Below are 15,202 nucleotides of genomic sequence, written 5' to 3' on the forward strand. Positions count from 1 at the left end.
TATTTTTATTTAGGAATATATGGCATTGACCTGCCACCTCCTCATTCAAAAGATTGTGCAATTGTAGTTTCTTGTCGAAATCATCGATGGATTGGACTTTTCGTATTCTTTTGAATGAGTGTCTTGCTTTACCAGTGTAAGACGATGCCTGTGGTCACTTCAAAGGAGTTGTCACAGATATTCTAGATTCTTTGATCGGTATTTTGTGACAACTACCAATGTATATAGCGTGATAGTATATCAATATATAAAACTTATGTATTGATATACTATCACACTATATACTTACCCGCTCTTGGTTGACTGAGTCTCAAAAGGGTGGTAATTTTGCAGTTTACAAGTCTACATGGAGTTAGTTGGCGGTCTGGGTCATTTGGGAATCAATAAAACGATAAAGAGAAAGAGCAACAATAAACAATACAATAAAATATTAAAATGTGTAAATAGGTTATAATTGGCTTTTTGATGAAACTCTTTTTATTTGTTGTCTATAGACCATTGATCGTACATGTATTGAGTTACAACAACTAAATCATCCGTTTGTACATCGATTAACATTATTTTATATTTATATCTATATACAATTATTTATTATTAATATGTTGGGGTTGTTGAGAGTTGGAGGGAGGAGTCTCTGGAACCTTTGGTTGATCGAGGATTTGAAGCAATAATTTAAAAGATGGTGGTTGGATGGTTTGAGGTAGTTGTTTAATATTAATGTTGTGTCCTTCACTTCGATTGTGGTGTAGGAAGGATACCATCTCGTTTCGATTGACCAGTATTGCGTTACTGAGTGCTTTGACCGTTGCACCTTCAGTGCGGTTGAAATGAAGGAATCGGACAACATCCAAATTTCCACACGCCGCAGCCGAATCCATAGCATTGGTTGTTGCACCTTCACTACGATTGAAATGAAGGAATTTAACGATATTTAAATGCCCGCTCGTAGCGGCTGCATCCATTGCAAGTTTCGTGCAAGTGAGGTTACGGTCATGAAACAACTTTACAATTTCAAAGTGACCTGAACCACATGCTTTTGTCATTGCAGCGTTTGTGTAAGATTCCGGTCTGTGATCCAATAAAAATCGAACGACTTCTAAATGACCATTCATCAATGCCCCTACCATAGCCTCGGGGGAACACCCTTCACTACGATTAAAATGTAGGTATTTGACAATACTGAGTTTTCCGTATCTACTAGCATCGTCCATCGTACGTACATCACACCAAAAGTACATTTTAATTGATTCAAGTGAACTAAAGAATTGAACCATCTCTAAATTACCAGATACTACACATAGGTCGTGCATGAAGCGACTATTGATAGGACGGAATTGAAGCTTGTCTGGTAGTGCTGCCAAGAGACTTTTGACAGTCTCTACAGTAACGTGTTTACGTAGACAGTACTTGGTGATGACTGCGTTGGCGTCATGACGTACAATCTCGTCCATCATCTTGGGTACATAGTGTTGAAGAAAGTCCCAATTAAAAGTATAGTTTTGAATCATTGCAACACCACCATTTGCAATGATATCCTTGCCTTGTACCCATCTAACATAATTTACATATTTTCGTTTATGATTATCAATAAATCTAAAGATTGATTGTTTAAGTACTAATGATCTAAATATAGAGAAAAATAATATATCTTTCTTTTCCTCCATCCTATATATCTATCTATATCTATCTATATTATTATTCTATTTATGATTTGTACTATTTTTATATATATATCATTTCTTTTAACTGCATTGCATTGTGTAATAATAAACAACTCAACAGTGAGCGTATTGTTGTGTTTAGATACTTTTTGTATGAAAAATCAATTAAATTTAAATTTATTCATTATCACAGCTCGGAATCTAACTGAGTTTCCCAAGAATGATCAATTACTTATTCTTCTCTATCATTTATTTATTGGTAGTATTTATTAATTGAATTTTCAATTAATGGAATATAAGATGGATTCATATGAGTACCATCAAGTGCATATTTGGTGTTGAAACCACCATCGACATCCAAGAGACTATCGAAAAAGTCCAACCAATGAAGTTCTTTACTTTGTTCAATCTTTTCCTTTAGGATACGGTTAAATGTCTTTACAAGGAATCTAGTTTCATTCAATACAGGTACTACTGGATGAATATATGCCTTGTAATCATATTTTGCAATTAAATCTTTTAATGCTTTAATATAAATATCAATTGTAATTTCCATTCCTTCTTCAATTGACTAAAGATAAACAAAAGAGTTAATGATTTTAAAAAAATAATAATAATAATAATATTAATTTTACAATACCTTATATTTACACTTTTCAACACTTAAAATGATACCTTCACGACAATCAATTTCACCAAACATGAAGATGATTTCAGAACCTTTTGGAGCTTTACAAGTACTACGATAAAAGTTCATCTTGGGGAAGAATTTACTGGTTGGACGAAGATGCCACATCTTGAGACCGGTTGTCAAGAGTGGATGGAATAGACGTGGTTCACCGTTGACAGTGATTGGTGTCCACGACAAACTCATTGCATGACTGTCACCGGCAATGTAGATGGGACGGTTGTTTGGTACTGGCAATGATTTGTAGGAGAGCATGAGTTGAGAGATACAACAAAAGTAGGCATGTTCATTACGAACCGTTGTCAAGTGAAGATTACGTCCTACTCTTGTTGGTTCTAAAAGATCAATCAATTCTGGTAATGGTTCCAATATACCATGTACATATAATACCTTTACAATTGTATACCAAAATGCTAAAAAGTCTTCATCATCTTTTGTATATTTTGTTGAACTTGATGAAGAGCTAATAATCATTTCTTCTTTTTCACTTGTTGTAGTTGTTTTAAATGAATTTGCTGGAGTTGGTATAGTAGAAGTAAACGAGGAAGAGGATAAAGTATTATCGTTTTGTTCATGAATTTTAAAAGATTGATATTTTGAAAGATGATTAAAATCTTTGATATACTTTGAAATGATGGTGAGGATGGAACCACAGGTTAGAGGTAGATTGTTTTTGTTGCTAGAGGGTGGTGGACCGGCTTGAGAGAGACCACGTGGACGTGAGAGTTGGAGATACTTGATGCACACTTGAATGGCGTCTTCGTAACGGTTGCATACTTCGAGTCCGTGAACGAGGGTCAATGCATGGTTGGCCGAAGTCTTGTCCATGTCGAATGCCTTTTGGCTGAGTTCAACCGACTCGTCAATCGCACCATACTCTTTGATGATCGATGCAAAGTAGCCGAGCACCGGTGCATTGACAGCCGACTTGTTGAGTTGGTTCATTAAAAAGGTGACACCATACTCTTTGACAATGTGTGCGATACGCTCCTTGGTAAACTCACGGTGTGGTGACAACTCGTCAAATGGCTGGTGTACATTCAACGAGTAGACAGTGGCAGCCAGTGTAGGTGCCGATCCCAACCGAGTCAACAACTGCATCAACACCATCAACGCATTGTCAAATTGATTACGGTCGTATAAAATGTGTGCAAATCCAATCAACCCTTCAATGTTGCTTTCGTCGGCATGTACAATATCATTGAGTAAATCACATCCTTGTTGCATATTATTTGGTATTTTGGTGTCATACAATGTCCTTCCAAATATAGCATTTACCGCTGCATACTGTTTATGACTTTTTCCCATCAAATCCAATGTTTTCTTTAATTGTTGACTTGCTTCAACAAATTTCTTTTGTTCAATTAATGTTTTACCATATCTACAAAAAATAAATAAAAATTAAAAAGTAAATATTCAAAGTCGTTTTGTTTTGTGTTTGTTTTGATTTGTTTGATATACTTACAATAAATAAATATTCCAATCTTTGAGTGGATTGGTAGTTGCTAGTTCAATGTTTTTGATTGCAAGATCATACTTTTTAGCTTGAAGATAGATATGTGTCAACTTGAACAATGAATTCAATTCTTTTGGATAGATTTGAAGAATGTTGTTGTACACTTCAACAGCTTGTTTGTATGATTGTTTGTCGTATAGTTCATTACCACGTTGCAATAAACTCTCAATTACATTTTTAAACTTTGATTCACATCCATCAATACTATAAACTGGATGATTTGCTTTAAGTTGAATCTTTGTTGTTGTTTGTTTTGTTGTTGTTGTAGTCTTTTTTGTTGAACTAGATGAAGGTGTAGTTGTAGTTGCGACAGGTTGAGGAGTCGTGGTAGTTGGTACTGGAACAGGTTGAGGGGTAACAATTGGTGCAACCAGTGGAATAAACTCACCAGGAGGATTTGAATTCTTTACAATGAATAAATCATCACCATTCTTTGCACATTTGCCAATGAGTGTTGTGTCAACTACCTTTCTTCCCTTTTGATCTTTGATGTCGGTATTGTTGCCAGTCAATTCATTTGTACTCTCGCCATGAACACTTCTATAATTTTGAATAAAGTACTACATCAATCAATCAATCAATCAACCAATATTAGTATAAATTTAAACATTCATCACAAACTTTATATCCTTCTTCTTTTTCATCTTACCAATTTCAAATCGGATACAGTCAAAACATGAGGAACTTTATCAGTGACTACAATTAGAGTATGTTCAGGTTGAGATTCAAAGTGAACATAGAACTTCATTCCTTCTTCTTTATCTCTTTTTCTTTTATCTCTAATTTCAAACTAAAAAAAGAAAGTGAATTGAAGGGGTGTGATGATCAGTGCAGTGGAGAAGAAAACCTTTAATCTATTATTTTTTTTTATCTATTTTTATTAAATCATAAATAAAAGTAAAAGAAAGAAAGAGAAGAGATTCAACAAACAACAAACAACAAAATACTTGTAAATATATAATAAATACATACAGATATAAAATATAAAATGGTATGATGAATGATGATGAACATAAAGAGTACATAAGAAGAAGACGAGTAGATGTGCTAACCTCATTGCTACATATAATACTTTTATACTTCTATAGTTATTCTATTCATTTTACAAGACACTTGTTGGAAAAGAGATAACAGTAGAGTTGAAAAATGATCTTGCTATTACAGGGTACCTACAATCGGTCGATCAATTCTTGAATATTAAACTTAGAGATATACGTGTTGAAGAAGAACAAAAATACCCTTATATGGTATAGTATTAATGAAGAGGAAAGAAGAGAAAGATAGAGTGTTGTTGTTATTAACAACATTATTATTATCAATGATGATCTATTTAGTTGTCTGTAAAAAATTGTTTTATTAGAGGATCAGTTGTTAGATATGTGCATTTACCCGCCGATGATGTTGATGTCGATACACTACAAGATCATGCACGTTTAGAAGCTCGTGAACAAAAGAAAGCACAACAACAATAATAATAATAATAATAAATATCTAAAAAACAAAAGAAAAGGAAAGAAAATAGAGAGTAGTAAAGTTGGTAGTCAACACACACACACACAAATAAGATAAATAGATAGATTGATAGATGTATGATGGATGTATGGATCAGAAGAAGCAAGATTAGATTTCCATTACCTTAGAAAGAATGTAACAGGTTTTTTAGCCAAGGAAGGAAATGAAATTGATGGGGAGACATGCGACATGATGCAAATCCATTCAATCGAAAGTGATCTTGGTGGAATCTTCATGTGGGGGTGAGCCCTCGCAACAGGTAAGCGATCAAAACAATTGGATTGAGATTTATGTGTGTGTTTTAAAAGAGGCGCGGGTGAAGTCAATCTCTACAAGATCACCACATTTAACAAGCGAGGACGATCAACTGTTTTGGATGACATTCATATATACTAATTGGGGGTTAAATTAAATTAAATCACACAATTTAAAGAAACAGATACGTAGAGAGAGAGATAAATACAGATACAACACAAACCAAAAGATCTGAATCAGAAAACACCAACCAAACAACCAAACAAACAAACAAACAAACAAACAAACAAACAAACAAACAAACAAACAAACAAACAAACAAAACAACAATCGATATCACTAGATTTATAAATTATAATTATACATTTCCCAATTTTTCCCAAAGGATCAATATTATCAAGAAGAACAACAACACATCACGATCATACATTAATTTTATCCAGTTAATTAGTAATATAAGGAAGGTAAGGTGTCTTTGAAATATAGATATAATTATGTAAATTGTGTAATATCAATCATCCACCCGTCCATCCCTCCAATTATTATTATTATTATTATTATTTATATTTGTTGAATGAATCTATTAGATTACAATCGATTTCATTTCAAAACCGAATCAAATCAATTAATCAATCAGAAAATCCACACCACAATAGACAGCCGACGAACGAATATTAATGGTAATCAATATCCATTCCATCCATCCATCCATCAATCACCAATTATTATTATGAGGGATGAAAATTAGCCTGAATGATCTATCCAACCATCATCAATAATAATCATTATTATCATTATTATCGGATCGGATGTGATTTGATACTAGTTGTAGTAGTATTGACAGACAGTCAATCGATTACCCACCACAAAATAATATTTATGAGGGGCACAACACACTTGATTGCAATCTTAAAAAAAAAACAATCAGATCAACAAACAATGATCAATAATAATAATAACAAAGAGATACAACAACAAAAAGGAGAAATGTGATGTGAGGGTTTGATGATACACACATACATCTAAAGATCTATAGTTGCGGTGGTGGTGGTGTGTGAATGGCGGGTTGTGGGATGTGTGTGTGATCACTACCCACTCACACAAAGTTCACTATTCTCAACACCATTACCATCACCTCTCAACAACACCAGAAAAAACGATTAGTTTACCAATCGACGACTGGTACTGTTACCAGTATTGTACCTGTACTCACTCCACTATATCTTCTCCTTCTTCTTCCTCGATGGTTAATGATGATGATGATGGTCGTCTACCTTTTTACCACGCATGCATGTATGCAGGCATGTTAATTTGGCTTGGTGCTGCTTACTGCTACTACTGCTACTGCTACTGCTGCTGTTTGGTTGCAACAACCAACTACTATTGGCAGAGCAACTCAACTCAGCCAATAAGCAAGATGATCCTCCTTTCCTTTCTACCACACAATTCTTCTTCCACTTCCACTTTCACTTCCTCCTCCTCCTTCATCATCATCATCATCTCTTTCTTCCCCACCAATTTGCCGAAGGATGGAAATACGTTTTAACAACTCAACTCCAACCAAACTAACCAACTGATCAGTCACATTTAGTACTAGGACACTCACTCACTCACTCACTCAATCACTCAATCAATCAATCAATTAATCAATCAAACCTACCTAACATCTTTTTAATATCTCTCCTCTCTCTGAATGGGATAATCAAATGGGTTTATCAAATTAATCAATTAGTCAGTTAGTTTAGTAGTACAAATAAGATAAGAACAACAAGAAGAAAGAAAAAGAAAGAAAGAAAGAGTACAGCAGCAGCAGCAGCAGGAATCCCAGTTACAAAAAAAGTAAGAAGATATATAGTTTGTTTTATTATTATCTATTTTGGTAGATCTCATTGTGGACAAAGAAAGAGAGAGATATATAGAATCATCATATAAAAAATATATATTATTTGTAGGTAGACTCATCCTCTTCCTCTTCCTACTCCTCACTATTCTCAACCAAGTACAAGTAGTTCCTATTATATAATTTTATAACAAGCATAGCAGCGACGTCAAAACAAAAGAGTTGAGTGTGTGGATCGATCCAAGTTATATTTATATTTATATTTATATTTATATTTATATTTATATTTATATCTTTTACGTTCCATTAAACATTCATCATCCACACCTGCTTACACTCGTTTTGATTCCGGCGATCCATCCACCCATCCAAAAATCAAAAACAGTGTCTCAATACACACACCCACCTCACACACTGTGTGTTTGTGTGTGTGTGTGTAAGTGTGTTGATCCATTAAAAACCATCCATCCATCCAATCCATCAATCAATCAATCAATTAATCAATCAAACCTACTCATCCTCCCTTTTCCTCCTCCTTTTTTTATTTGATATCAATTGTTGTAGTGGTGCAGTTATTTGTGTTTTGCACCACACTATATTGTTGGATGGAGGGAGTAGTGCTGCTGTTTGTTGCTACAGCAGCTGTTGTTGTAGGTATTTTTATAATTAATTACCCTACACTAGTAGTAGTAGTAGTAGTAGTAGTAGTGCCAATAGTTGAGTGTTAATATTAATAAGAAGGAGAACTAGAGATAGAGAGGGTGGAAGAGAAACGAAAGAAAAGGAAAAGAAAAAAGAGGAAATCAATACAAAAAAAAAAAAAAAAAAAAAAAAAACTGATAAAGTGGATAGAGTGATTATCTTTAGATTTGTACCGTAACAACAATAATAACAATAATAATAACAACCAAAAATAATCATATCCCAACCAGCTGATTGATACTACCCTTGATATAAATATTTATACCTGACTCACAAAAAAAGAAATAATAATAATAATAATAATAATAATAATTATTAAATCAACCAACAGCAGTACTACTAGTAGTAAAACAAGAAGAAAGAAAGAAGAAGAAGAAGAAGAAGAGGAGGAGTCGATTTATATTTTATAAATAGAATTATATAAACATAATTTATAATTCAAGAAAAAAGAAAAAAAAGATAGAATAGAGAGTGAAAAATAGGAATTGGATCAAATCAATCAATCAATCAGTCAGTCAGTCAAATAGTCAGATAACCGTTTATTTTTAGTAGGATTATAATTTATATTTATATATATATTGATAGATAGATGGTTACAATTGTTTTTGTTTATTCTATTTCTACAACTACTACTCATTTGTTAGTGGAGGATACTATATTATTAAAAAGAAAAGAAATAACATTTGATATTAACTTTCCTCAATCAATCAATCAATCCATTAAACATTAATTTAGTTTCCATTATATTATTATTTTCTAGTCACAATTATGATTTAAAAAACAACAACAACAACAACAAATAGTTATATCAACATACAATTTATATATATTCAACAAAAAAAATATTATTATTATTATTATTATTTAATTTTAATAATATAAATTTTTTTAGATTAATAACATATATATGACATCACTAAGGCAATCAATTTTAAAAGGAAGAGGACAATCTTCGATGGCGTTGGCGAATTCATGTTATGGAGGCAGTTTTACAGCATCGGGGTTGTCGTCACAGGTCAATCGCGATTTATCGACATCGCCAACCACCACTGGCGCCTTTCTACATCAAAACCATGCAGGCGGTGGTGGTATGGTCACATCGTCATCGAATCCCAACTTGGTGTCACTTTCATCCTCTCCTTTATCTGGAATGAGTTCACCTATCCACACAGTCAATAATCATGGTAATAATAATAATAATAATAATACTACTGGAAATAATATATCAAATAGTGGAACTATACAAAATAACAGTTTTATAAATAGTATTATAAATAATCATAGTAATAATTATAATATTGGTGCTGCTAATATTGGTAGTGGTAATAAACCACCAAATTTAAATAATAATAGTAATAATAATAGTCCAAATCATAGTACCAATAATAATAATATAGCATCAACAAGCAATCCAAATTTAACATTGAATCATCATCATAGTACAAGTAATTATTCGATATATTCAGGGTCACCATCAGCATGTAGTAATAATAATAGTCTTAGTTCGAGATCCTACCTTAATCGAACGAATAGTGGTGGTGCCAGTAGTGGATTAGGTGGTGCTGGAGGTGGACAACTACCAAGTGGATTAACCTCGTCGCCAAGCAGTAACAATGTCAGTGGTGGCGGATTAGGTGGTGCTAGTGTCATGCCAGGTGTGTCTGGAGGAGCAGGCAGTAACGTATTTAACGCCTACAGTGGAACATTGGGTGAATTTATGGAAAATATGTGTTCCATTCATGACAAGGGTGATGGTCGTGGCAGATCAGATTCTGTAGCCAATACTCTAAATACTCATATCGATATTGAAAATCCTCAAGTTTGGAATAATCATCCTTTAATTGTTTCAGGTAAACTATCAACTTAAAAGATTAATTAATTCAAACTATTTAATTTATTATTAAATCAATTTCTTATTTATTTTTTTATAGATGATTCATTGACAAGTCAAAATAATAATTTATTTCATAGATATACGCTAAGATTACCAAACTCTCTTGAAAATGAATACCTTAGTCATCATTTTTTATCACAAATTATGTTATTAAGAGTAAATATAACATATTTATAAATATAAATACTTTTGGGAATATTTAATATTAATATTTATTATTTTCTTTCGGTTGTTTAGATAACAAATGTTATTGGATTATTAGCAGTATCATATGGATTTACAAAACCAGCAATATTTATATTAATTGCCATTCGGATATTATGTTTTAATTTGTTTGCATTTTCCATATTTTTAAGTTTTCTTCGTAACAAGACCTATTACAAACGATCGTATCATCCATTATTTATATTCAGTTTCACAACCTATTTCATTACGATATTGTTAGAGTACCAGACCACCACGACCACCTTTATACTGTTCCTCTACGCCATCATATTCCTGTGTCTCTACGCGCTGGGATGTCTACTTTTTATATGGATGGTCATGTGCAATCTCATGCACACCCTCTGTTTTGTCATATTTCTATTCCTTCAATCTGGCTTGGATACGGTCAATTTAGTCTCTTATATATTTTATATAACTGCCATCTTCCTCATGGGTTCTTCCCATTTATATGTTTTAGAAAAATCAAGAAAAGAAGTAAGAAGAAGAAGATGAAAAAAAATTAGAAATAATATGTATTTATTTTATTAATTAATATTTTGTTTATTTTAATATTTAGTGTTTTGTAGATAGTAAAAGATTAGAAAAGAAAGCGGAATGTTTAAAAGGGGAAAAAGAAAAATCAGAACAATTGTTATTAAACATTTTGCCAGAGTTTGTCATCAAGATGATGGACAAGGATTGGATCACTCGAAAGAATACACACCCCATTTCAAAAGATTTCCCAGATTGTTCTATACTCTACTGCGATATAGTCGAGTTTACCAACCTTGCCAGTAAGCTCGAGCCCCAGTCACTGGTCAAACTGCTCAACGAGGTGTTTACCGACTTTGACAGAGTCGTCGAAGAACACGGCTGCGAAAAGATTAAAACCGATGGTGATGCATACGTCTGTGCTGGAGGACTGACTATTGACAACAAACATCATTACAAATCAATGATTGATGTTGCCATTGCAATTTTAAATTCTCCAACCCTAAGACAAAATTGTGAAGGTATTCCTGTATGTATTGAAAGTAAAAAACATAATAATATAACTCTTAAAAATAATATTTATATTTAATTTATTTAGTTAAAGATAAGAGTTGGATGTGCAACTGGATCGGTTATTGGAGGTGTGATTGGATGTGATAAGTTTCAGTTTGATGTTTGGGGTGATGCTATTGCTATGGCTCATAGCTTGGAACAAACTGGTGTGCCGGGTAAGATACACATTTGTGAGCATGGCATGGAGAGATTGGATACTCGGTACGAAGTCGAGTTGAATACCTCTTGTCCGTTGGGTACAACCACTTATTTCATCCTACCAATAATGCCTGAGCCTCTTGGACCGGGTATGTTCCCAGAAGACAAATATACTCCCCTCTCCCCTAAAATATTCAATCCCAATGCTGGCATACACCTCGATCATCCTATTACCCAGGATCCCACTGCCCCCACTGTCACTACACTACTTGATGATGAGTCATCTGTAACCTCAACTACCAGTACAACTAGTACTACTAGTACAACAAGTACACCTGAGCCAACAACTACTTCAACCTCAACCTCAACCTCTACAACAACCAATGTAAATAATGTAAATAACAACAAACAACAAGATGATCTTGTTGTACCAACAATAATAACAACCGATACAACAACAATAACAACTGATACTACAAACAAAGAGGTAGTCATTCCAATTGTAGATTTGGCAGAAGAGAGAAAGTGTAGTGGGTTTGTTCACCATGAGGATATAGTACATAATAATAATAATAATGGCCTAGCATCAGGATTACCAAGTAGTTCTAGTGTATCATCTACGACTTCAACATCACCACCATCAACCATTCAAATGCCATCGTCATCATCGTCACGTAAAAAGGTTGATTTTGATGTATCACATGGTGCAGACAATGAATCCATGTCGACTATGTGGTCGGACGGAGGTAAACGTAAAAAGCGTAATCGTGAAAAGATCAACTTGAAAGATTGGCGTCAGATCCTACTCAAACCAATCAAGATTATCCGTGCTCATGATGTGTCTGGTTACAACAACTCAATCTTTGGTAAGAATCTCAATTCAAACAACTCTGAGATGTACGAGGTTGACAAGGATTTCAAGAAATACACCAAGATGAATCGTTTCATCCTACAGTTTCGTAATAGTTTGGTGGAGCGCGAGTTCCATCGCTACATCATCGACAATACACTCTTTGAAACCAAGTTTTTCATTATGATTGGAATATTGTTGCACACGGTCTTTTTCATTGACGATCTTGTCATGAAAAGTAACCCATTGTTCAACTCTAATGCCATCTATGCTATCATGGGTGCCACCTTTGTCCTCTATTTCATCCTATCGTTTACCAATCTATTCCGTAACCCTATTCGCTACCAAATTGCATTTATGCTCCTACTCGTCATGTTTGGTATTTGCACAACCATCGAACTACTTCGTTACAACAATCCACTAGCTCGATCATCCCTCACTCGTGTAGCTGCCACTCTCTTTTACGTCAATGTTTTCCATGCCCTAAACTATGTTTGTGTCATCTTTTTAAATATCTTTATTCTTGGTATGTGTAAAACAACAAACAAATAATATTCAAATCGATTATTAATATTTATTTATTTTGATTTAATTTGTAGCATTCTTTTTTATTTGTGCATTGTTTATTTCACCATCATTACCAAATCATTTATTTACGACAGATTATGTTGGGATTGCGACGATGTTTTTTATCCAGGTGGCATCGTCGTATGGCATGAAGATGGGGATGCGTCATGCATGGGTGATCAAGAGTAAGGTCAAGTTCAAAGGATTGATCTTGCAAAAGGAGCGTGGCAAGTCGGCCAAGCTGCTTGAGAACATCCTGCCAACCACCATAAGCGAGACACTGATACGCGAGGCACAAGGCAACGGCATGCTGATTGCGCAGTACTATAGTCACGTCGCCATCATGTTTATCAATATCGTCGGGTTTGACAAACTGCCTCAGTCGGTCGAAGCATCGACGATGGTCAATAACATGAACTACTTCTTTTCCATCTTTGACATGTTGCTCAAGACCTATGAACTCGAGAAGATTAAAACGATCGGTACGGCGTATATGGTCGTCGCAGGATTGAACGGTCAGTCCAATCAACAACCCAAAGCATTCCTGTACAAGGCTGCCGACATGGCTCTCACTGCCAAATCCATCGTCATGCATGTCATGGGCGATATACTCAACGTCCAAATCGGCATAAGTTTTGGTCCATGTGTCGCTGGTTGTATCGGTATCCAACGTGCCAAGTTTGACGTGTGGGGTGATACAGCCAACATTGCCTCGCGTATGCAAACGTCCACCGAGCCAGGCAAGATCCAGGTCACCAAAGAGGTCAGTAGAATACTCAAAAAGGGGTTCTTCCTCGAAGAGCGTGGAGAGATTAATATCAAGGGTAAAGGTGCCATGACTACATACTACCTCACCGGCAAGAAACGTTCCAATGACATGTTGACTGAAAATAGCGATATCGAGGGTCTACCCAGACACTGGCGTGAACAAAGATTACTTCAATTTAGTGGAAGTTATTCTAATTCCATTAGAGACGATGATTCAATTTTAAAACATAATTAACAAATAAAATTTAATTGTTCCTCCTCAAACTATAAGATTTCCAAGAGTCAAGTGTAACTTTACAGTTTTTCAATATTGAAAAAATATTATTCAAGAAATCGGGAAATATATATATGAAAGAAATTTATATTTATATGAAAGGATTTTTGGTTTTAATAAAAATACAATGGTTTATTTATTTTACAGTTTTTTGATATTCTTAATAATAATAATCATCTCTATCAAAATCATAATAATAATGATTTTTGTTTCTCATATTTTGATTTTGGTTATTTTGGTTTTGATTATTTTGATTATTGTTTTGATTATTTTGATTGTTATTTTGATTATTGTTTTGATTATTTATTTGATAATAACTATTATTGTCAGTTGAACATTGACCATTTCCAAAATATTGAGTCCAATATTTTCTACCTGATCCATCAAGAGAGACTCCAAATCCAATGATAGTTGAAGATCGACCAAGAATATTGGCTCTATGACCAGGTGATTGTAACCACATTTCCATGACTGTATCGTCATCGTCAGCTCCATAGGCAACATTTTCAGCAGCTGATTGTAAAATGGCACCATAGACACGACCTCTTTGGAAAAGGTCTCCTCGTGGATCATTGTGAGTCATACTATTGATAGCCGATTGGTAGTCACTATGAGCTTGTGCATAGTCCATCATACATGGTACTATTTCAAGTGGAGACAATCCATATTGAGAACGAGCAGCATTAACCAATCCAAGTTGATATTGTGGGTCACCATGAATTACCAACAACATAGATTGACATATTAAAAATATAGAAATTATTATTCTAATTGGAATAAACATGATAAATAAATAAATAAATAAGGATACTGAGTTGGGTTGATTGATATGAAAAGAATTTCTATATCCTTTTTATAGTCATTCACAAATATACTTTAAACTTTGGTAGGTATATATATCTTGAAGAGGACAGATAAAAATGTAAACGGCAGAGTTGTCTTTTGTCCTTGGTTCAATTCTTTTAAAAGCGATGTTTGTTTATAATTAATGCAAGATCTTCAAGTCAAAGTTGATCAACTTTTGTTTGTATTAGTACATGTACATGTACATACACCACTGTCCATGTCCGAGTTTGTTGTTTTTGGTATCAGATAATATAATAATTTATGTCAATAAAAAGTATGAGCACTACAAAAAACCAAAAGTGGTGTAAAGTGAGGGGTGATTGATCTTTCACAGGATTGATGTGAGTTTATATTAGTTAAAGAAATAATACTACTACTATTAATCTTCAAGAAGATATGATTGAATTGAATACTCTTTGAAA

The 15,202-nt window shown here is 33.9% G+C and overlaps 5 protein-coding genes across 5 annotated transcripts; 2 read left to right on the forward strand and 3 right to left on the reverse strand.

The window, feature by feature from the left end:
• Window positions 1–584: 584 nt before the first annotated feature.
• On the reverse strand, window positions 585–1,664 carry DFA_04342 (uncharacterized protein; the record flags this gene model as incomplete). Its single annotated transcript, XM_004360018.1, has 1 exon — window positions 585–1,664. One exon carries the CDS (start codon window positions 1,662–1,664, stop codon window positions 585–587), a length of 1,080 nt encoding a protein of 359 aa, XP_004360075.1.
• A 250-nt stretch (window positions 1,665–1,914) lies between these two features.
• DFA_04343 (uncharacterized protein) lies at window positions 1,915–4,613 on the reverse strand (the record flags this gene model as incomplete). The annotated part of the gene is made up of 4 exons (XM_004360019.1): window positions 1,915–2,186; window positions 2,313–3,730; window positions 3,815–4,425; window positions 4,515–4,613. The coding sequence occupies 4 exons, from the start codon at window positions 4,611–4,613 to the stop codon at window positions 1,915–1,917; spliced, it is 2,400 nt and encodes a 799-aa protein (XP_004360076.1).
• Window positions 4,614–4,853: 240 nt separating this feature from the next.
• On the forward strand, window positions 4,854–5,337 carry lsm2 (LSM domain-containing protein; the record flags this gene model as incomplete). The annotated part of the gene is made up of 3 exons (XM_004360020.1): window positions 4,854–4,856; window positions 4,954–5,112; window positions 5,200–5,337. 3 exons carry the CDS (start codon window positions 4,854–4,856, stop codon window positions 5,335–5,337), a joined length of 300 nt encoding a protein of 99 aa, XP_004360077.1.
• Window positions 5,338–5,461: 124 nt separating this feature from the next.
• acaA (adenylyl cyclase) lies at window positions 5,462–13,895 on the forward strand (the record flags this gene model as incomplete). The annotated part of the gene is made up of 12 exons (XM_004360021.1): window positions 5,462–5,619; window positions 7,378–7,471; window positions 9,067–9,619; window positions 9,641–10,024; window positions 10,106–10,224; window positions 10,306–10,400; window positions 10,482–10,767; window positions 10,850–11,293; window positions 11,363–12,851; window positions 12,925–12,946; window positions 12,988–13,077; window positions 13,223–13,895. 12 exons carry the CDS (start codon window positions 5,462–5,464, stop codon window positions 13,893–13,895), a joined length of 4,407 nt encoding a protein of 1,468 aa, XP_004360078.1.
• Window positions 13,896–14,070: 175 nt separating this feature from the next.
• Window positions 14,071–14,718, reverse strand: DFA_04346 (uncharacterized protein; the record flags this gene model as incomplete). The annotated part of the gene is made up of 2 exons (XM_004360022.1): window positions 14,071–14,093; window positions 14,253–14,718. 2 exons carry the CDS (start codon window positions 14,716–14,718, stop codon window positions 14,071–14,073), a joined length of 489 nt encoding a protein of 162 aa, XP_004360079.1.
• Window positions 14,719–15,202: the final 484 nt, after the last annotated feature.

Source organism: Cavenderia fasciculata (genome assembly GCF_000203815.1).
Source record: "Cavenderia fasciculata unplaced genomic scaffold Scf_Dfasci-G-o-33e01.r1-3, whole genome shotgun sequence".
Classification (NCBI taxonomy): domain Eukaryota; phylum Evosea; class Eumycetozoa; order Acytosteliales; family Cavenderiaceae; genus Cavenderia; species Cavenderia fasciculata.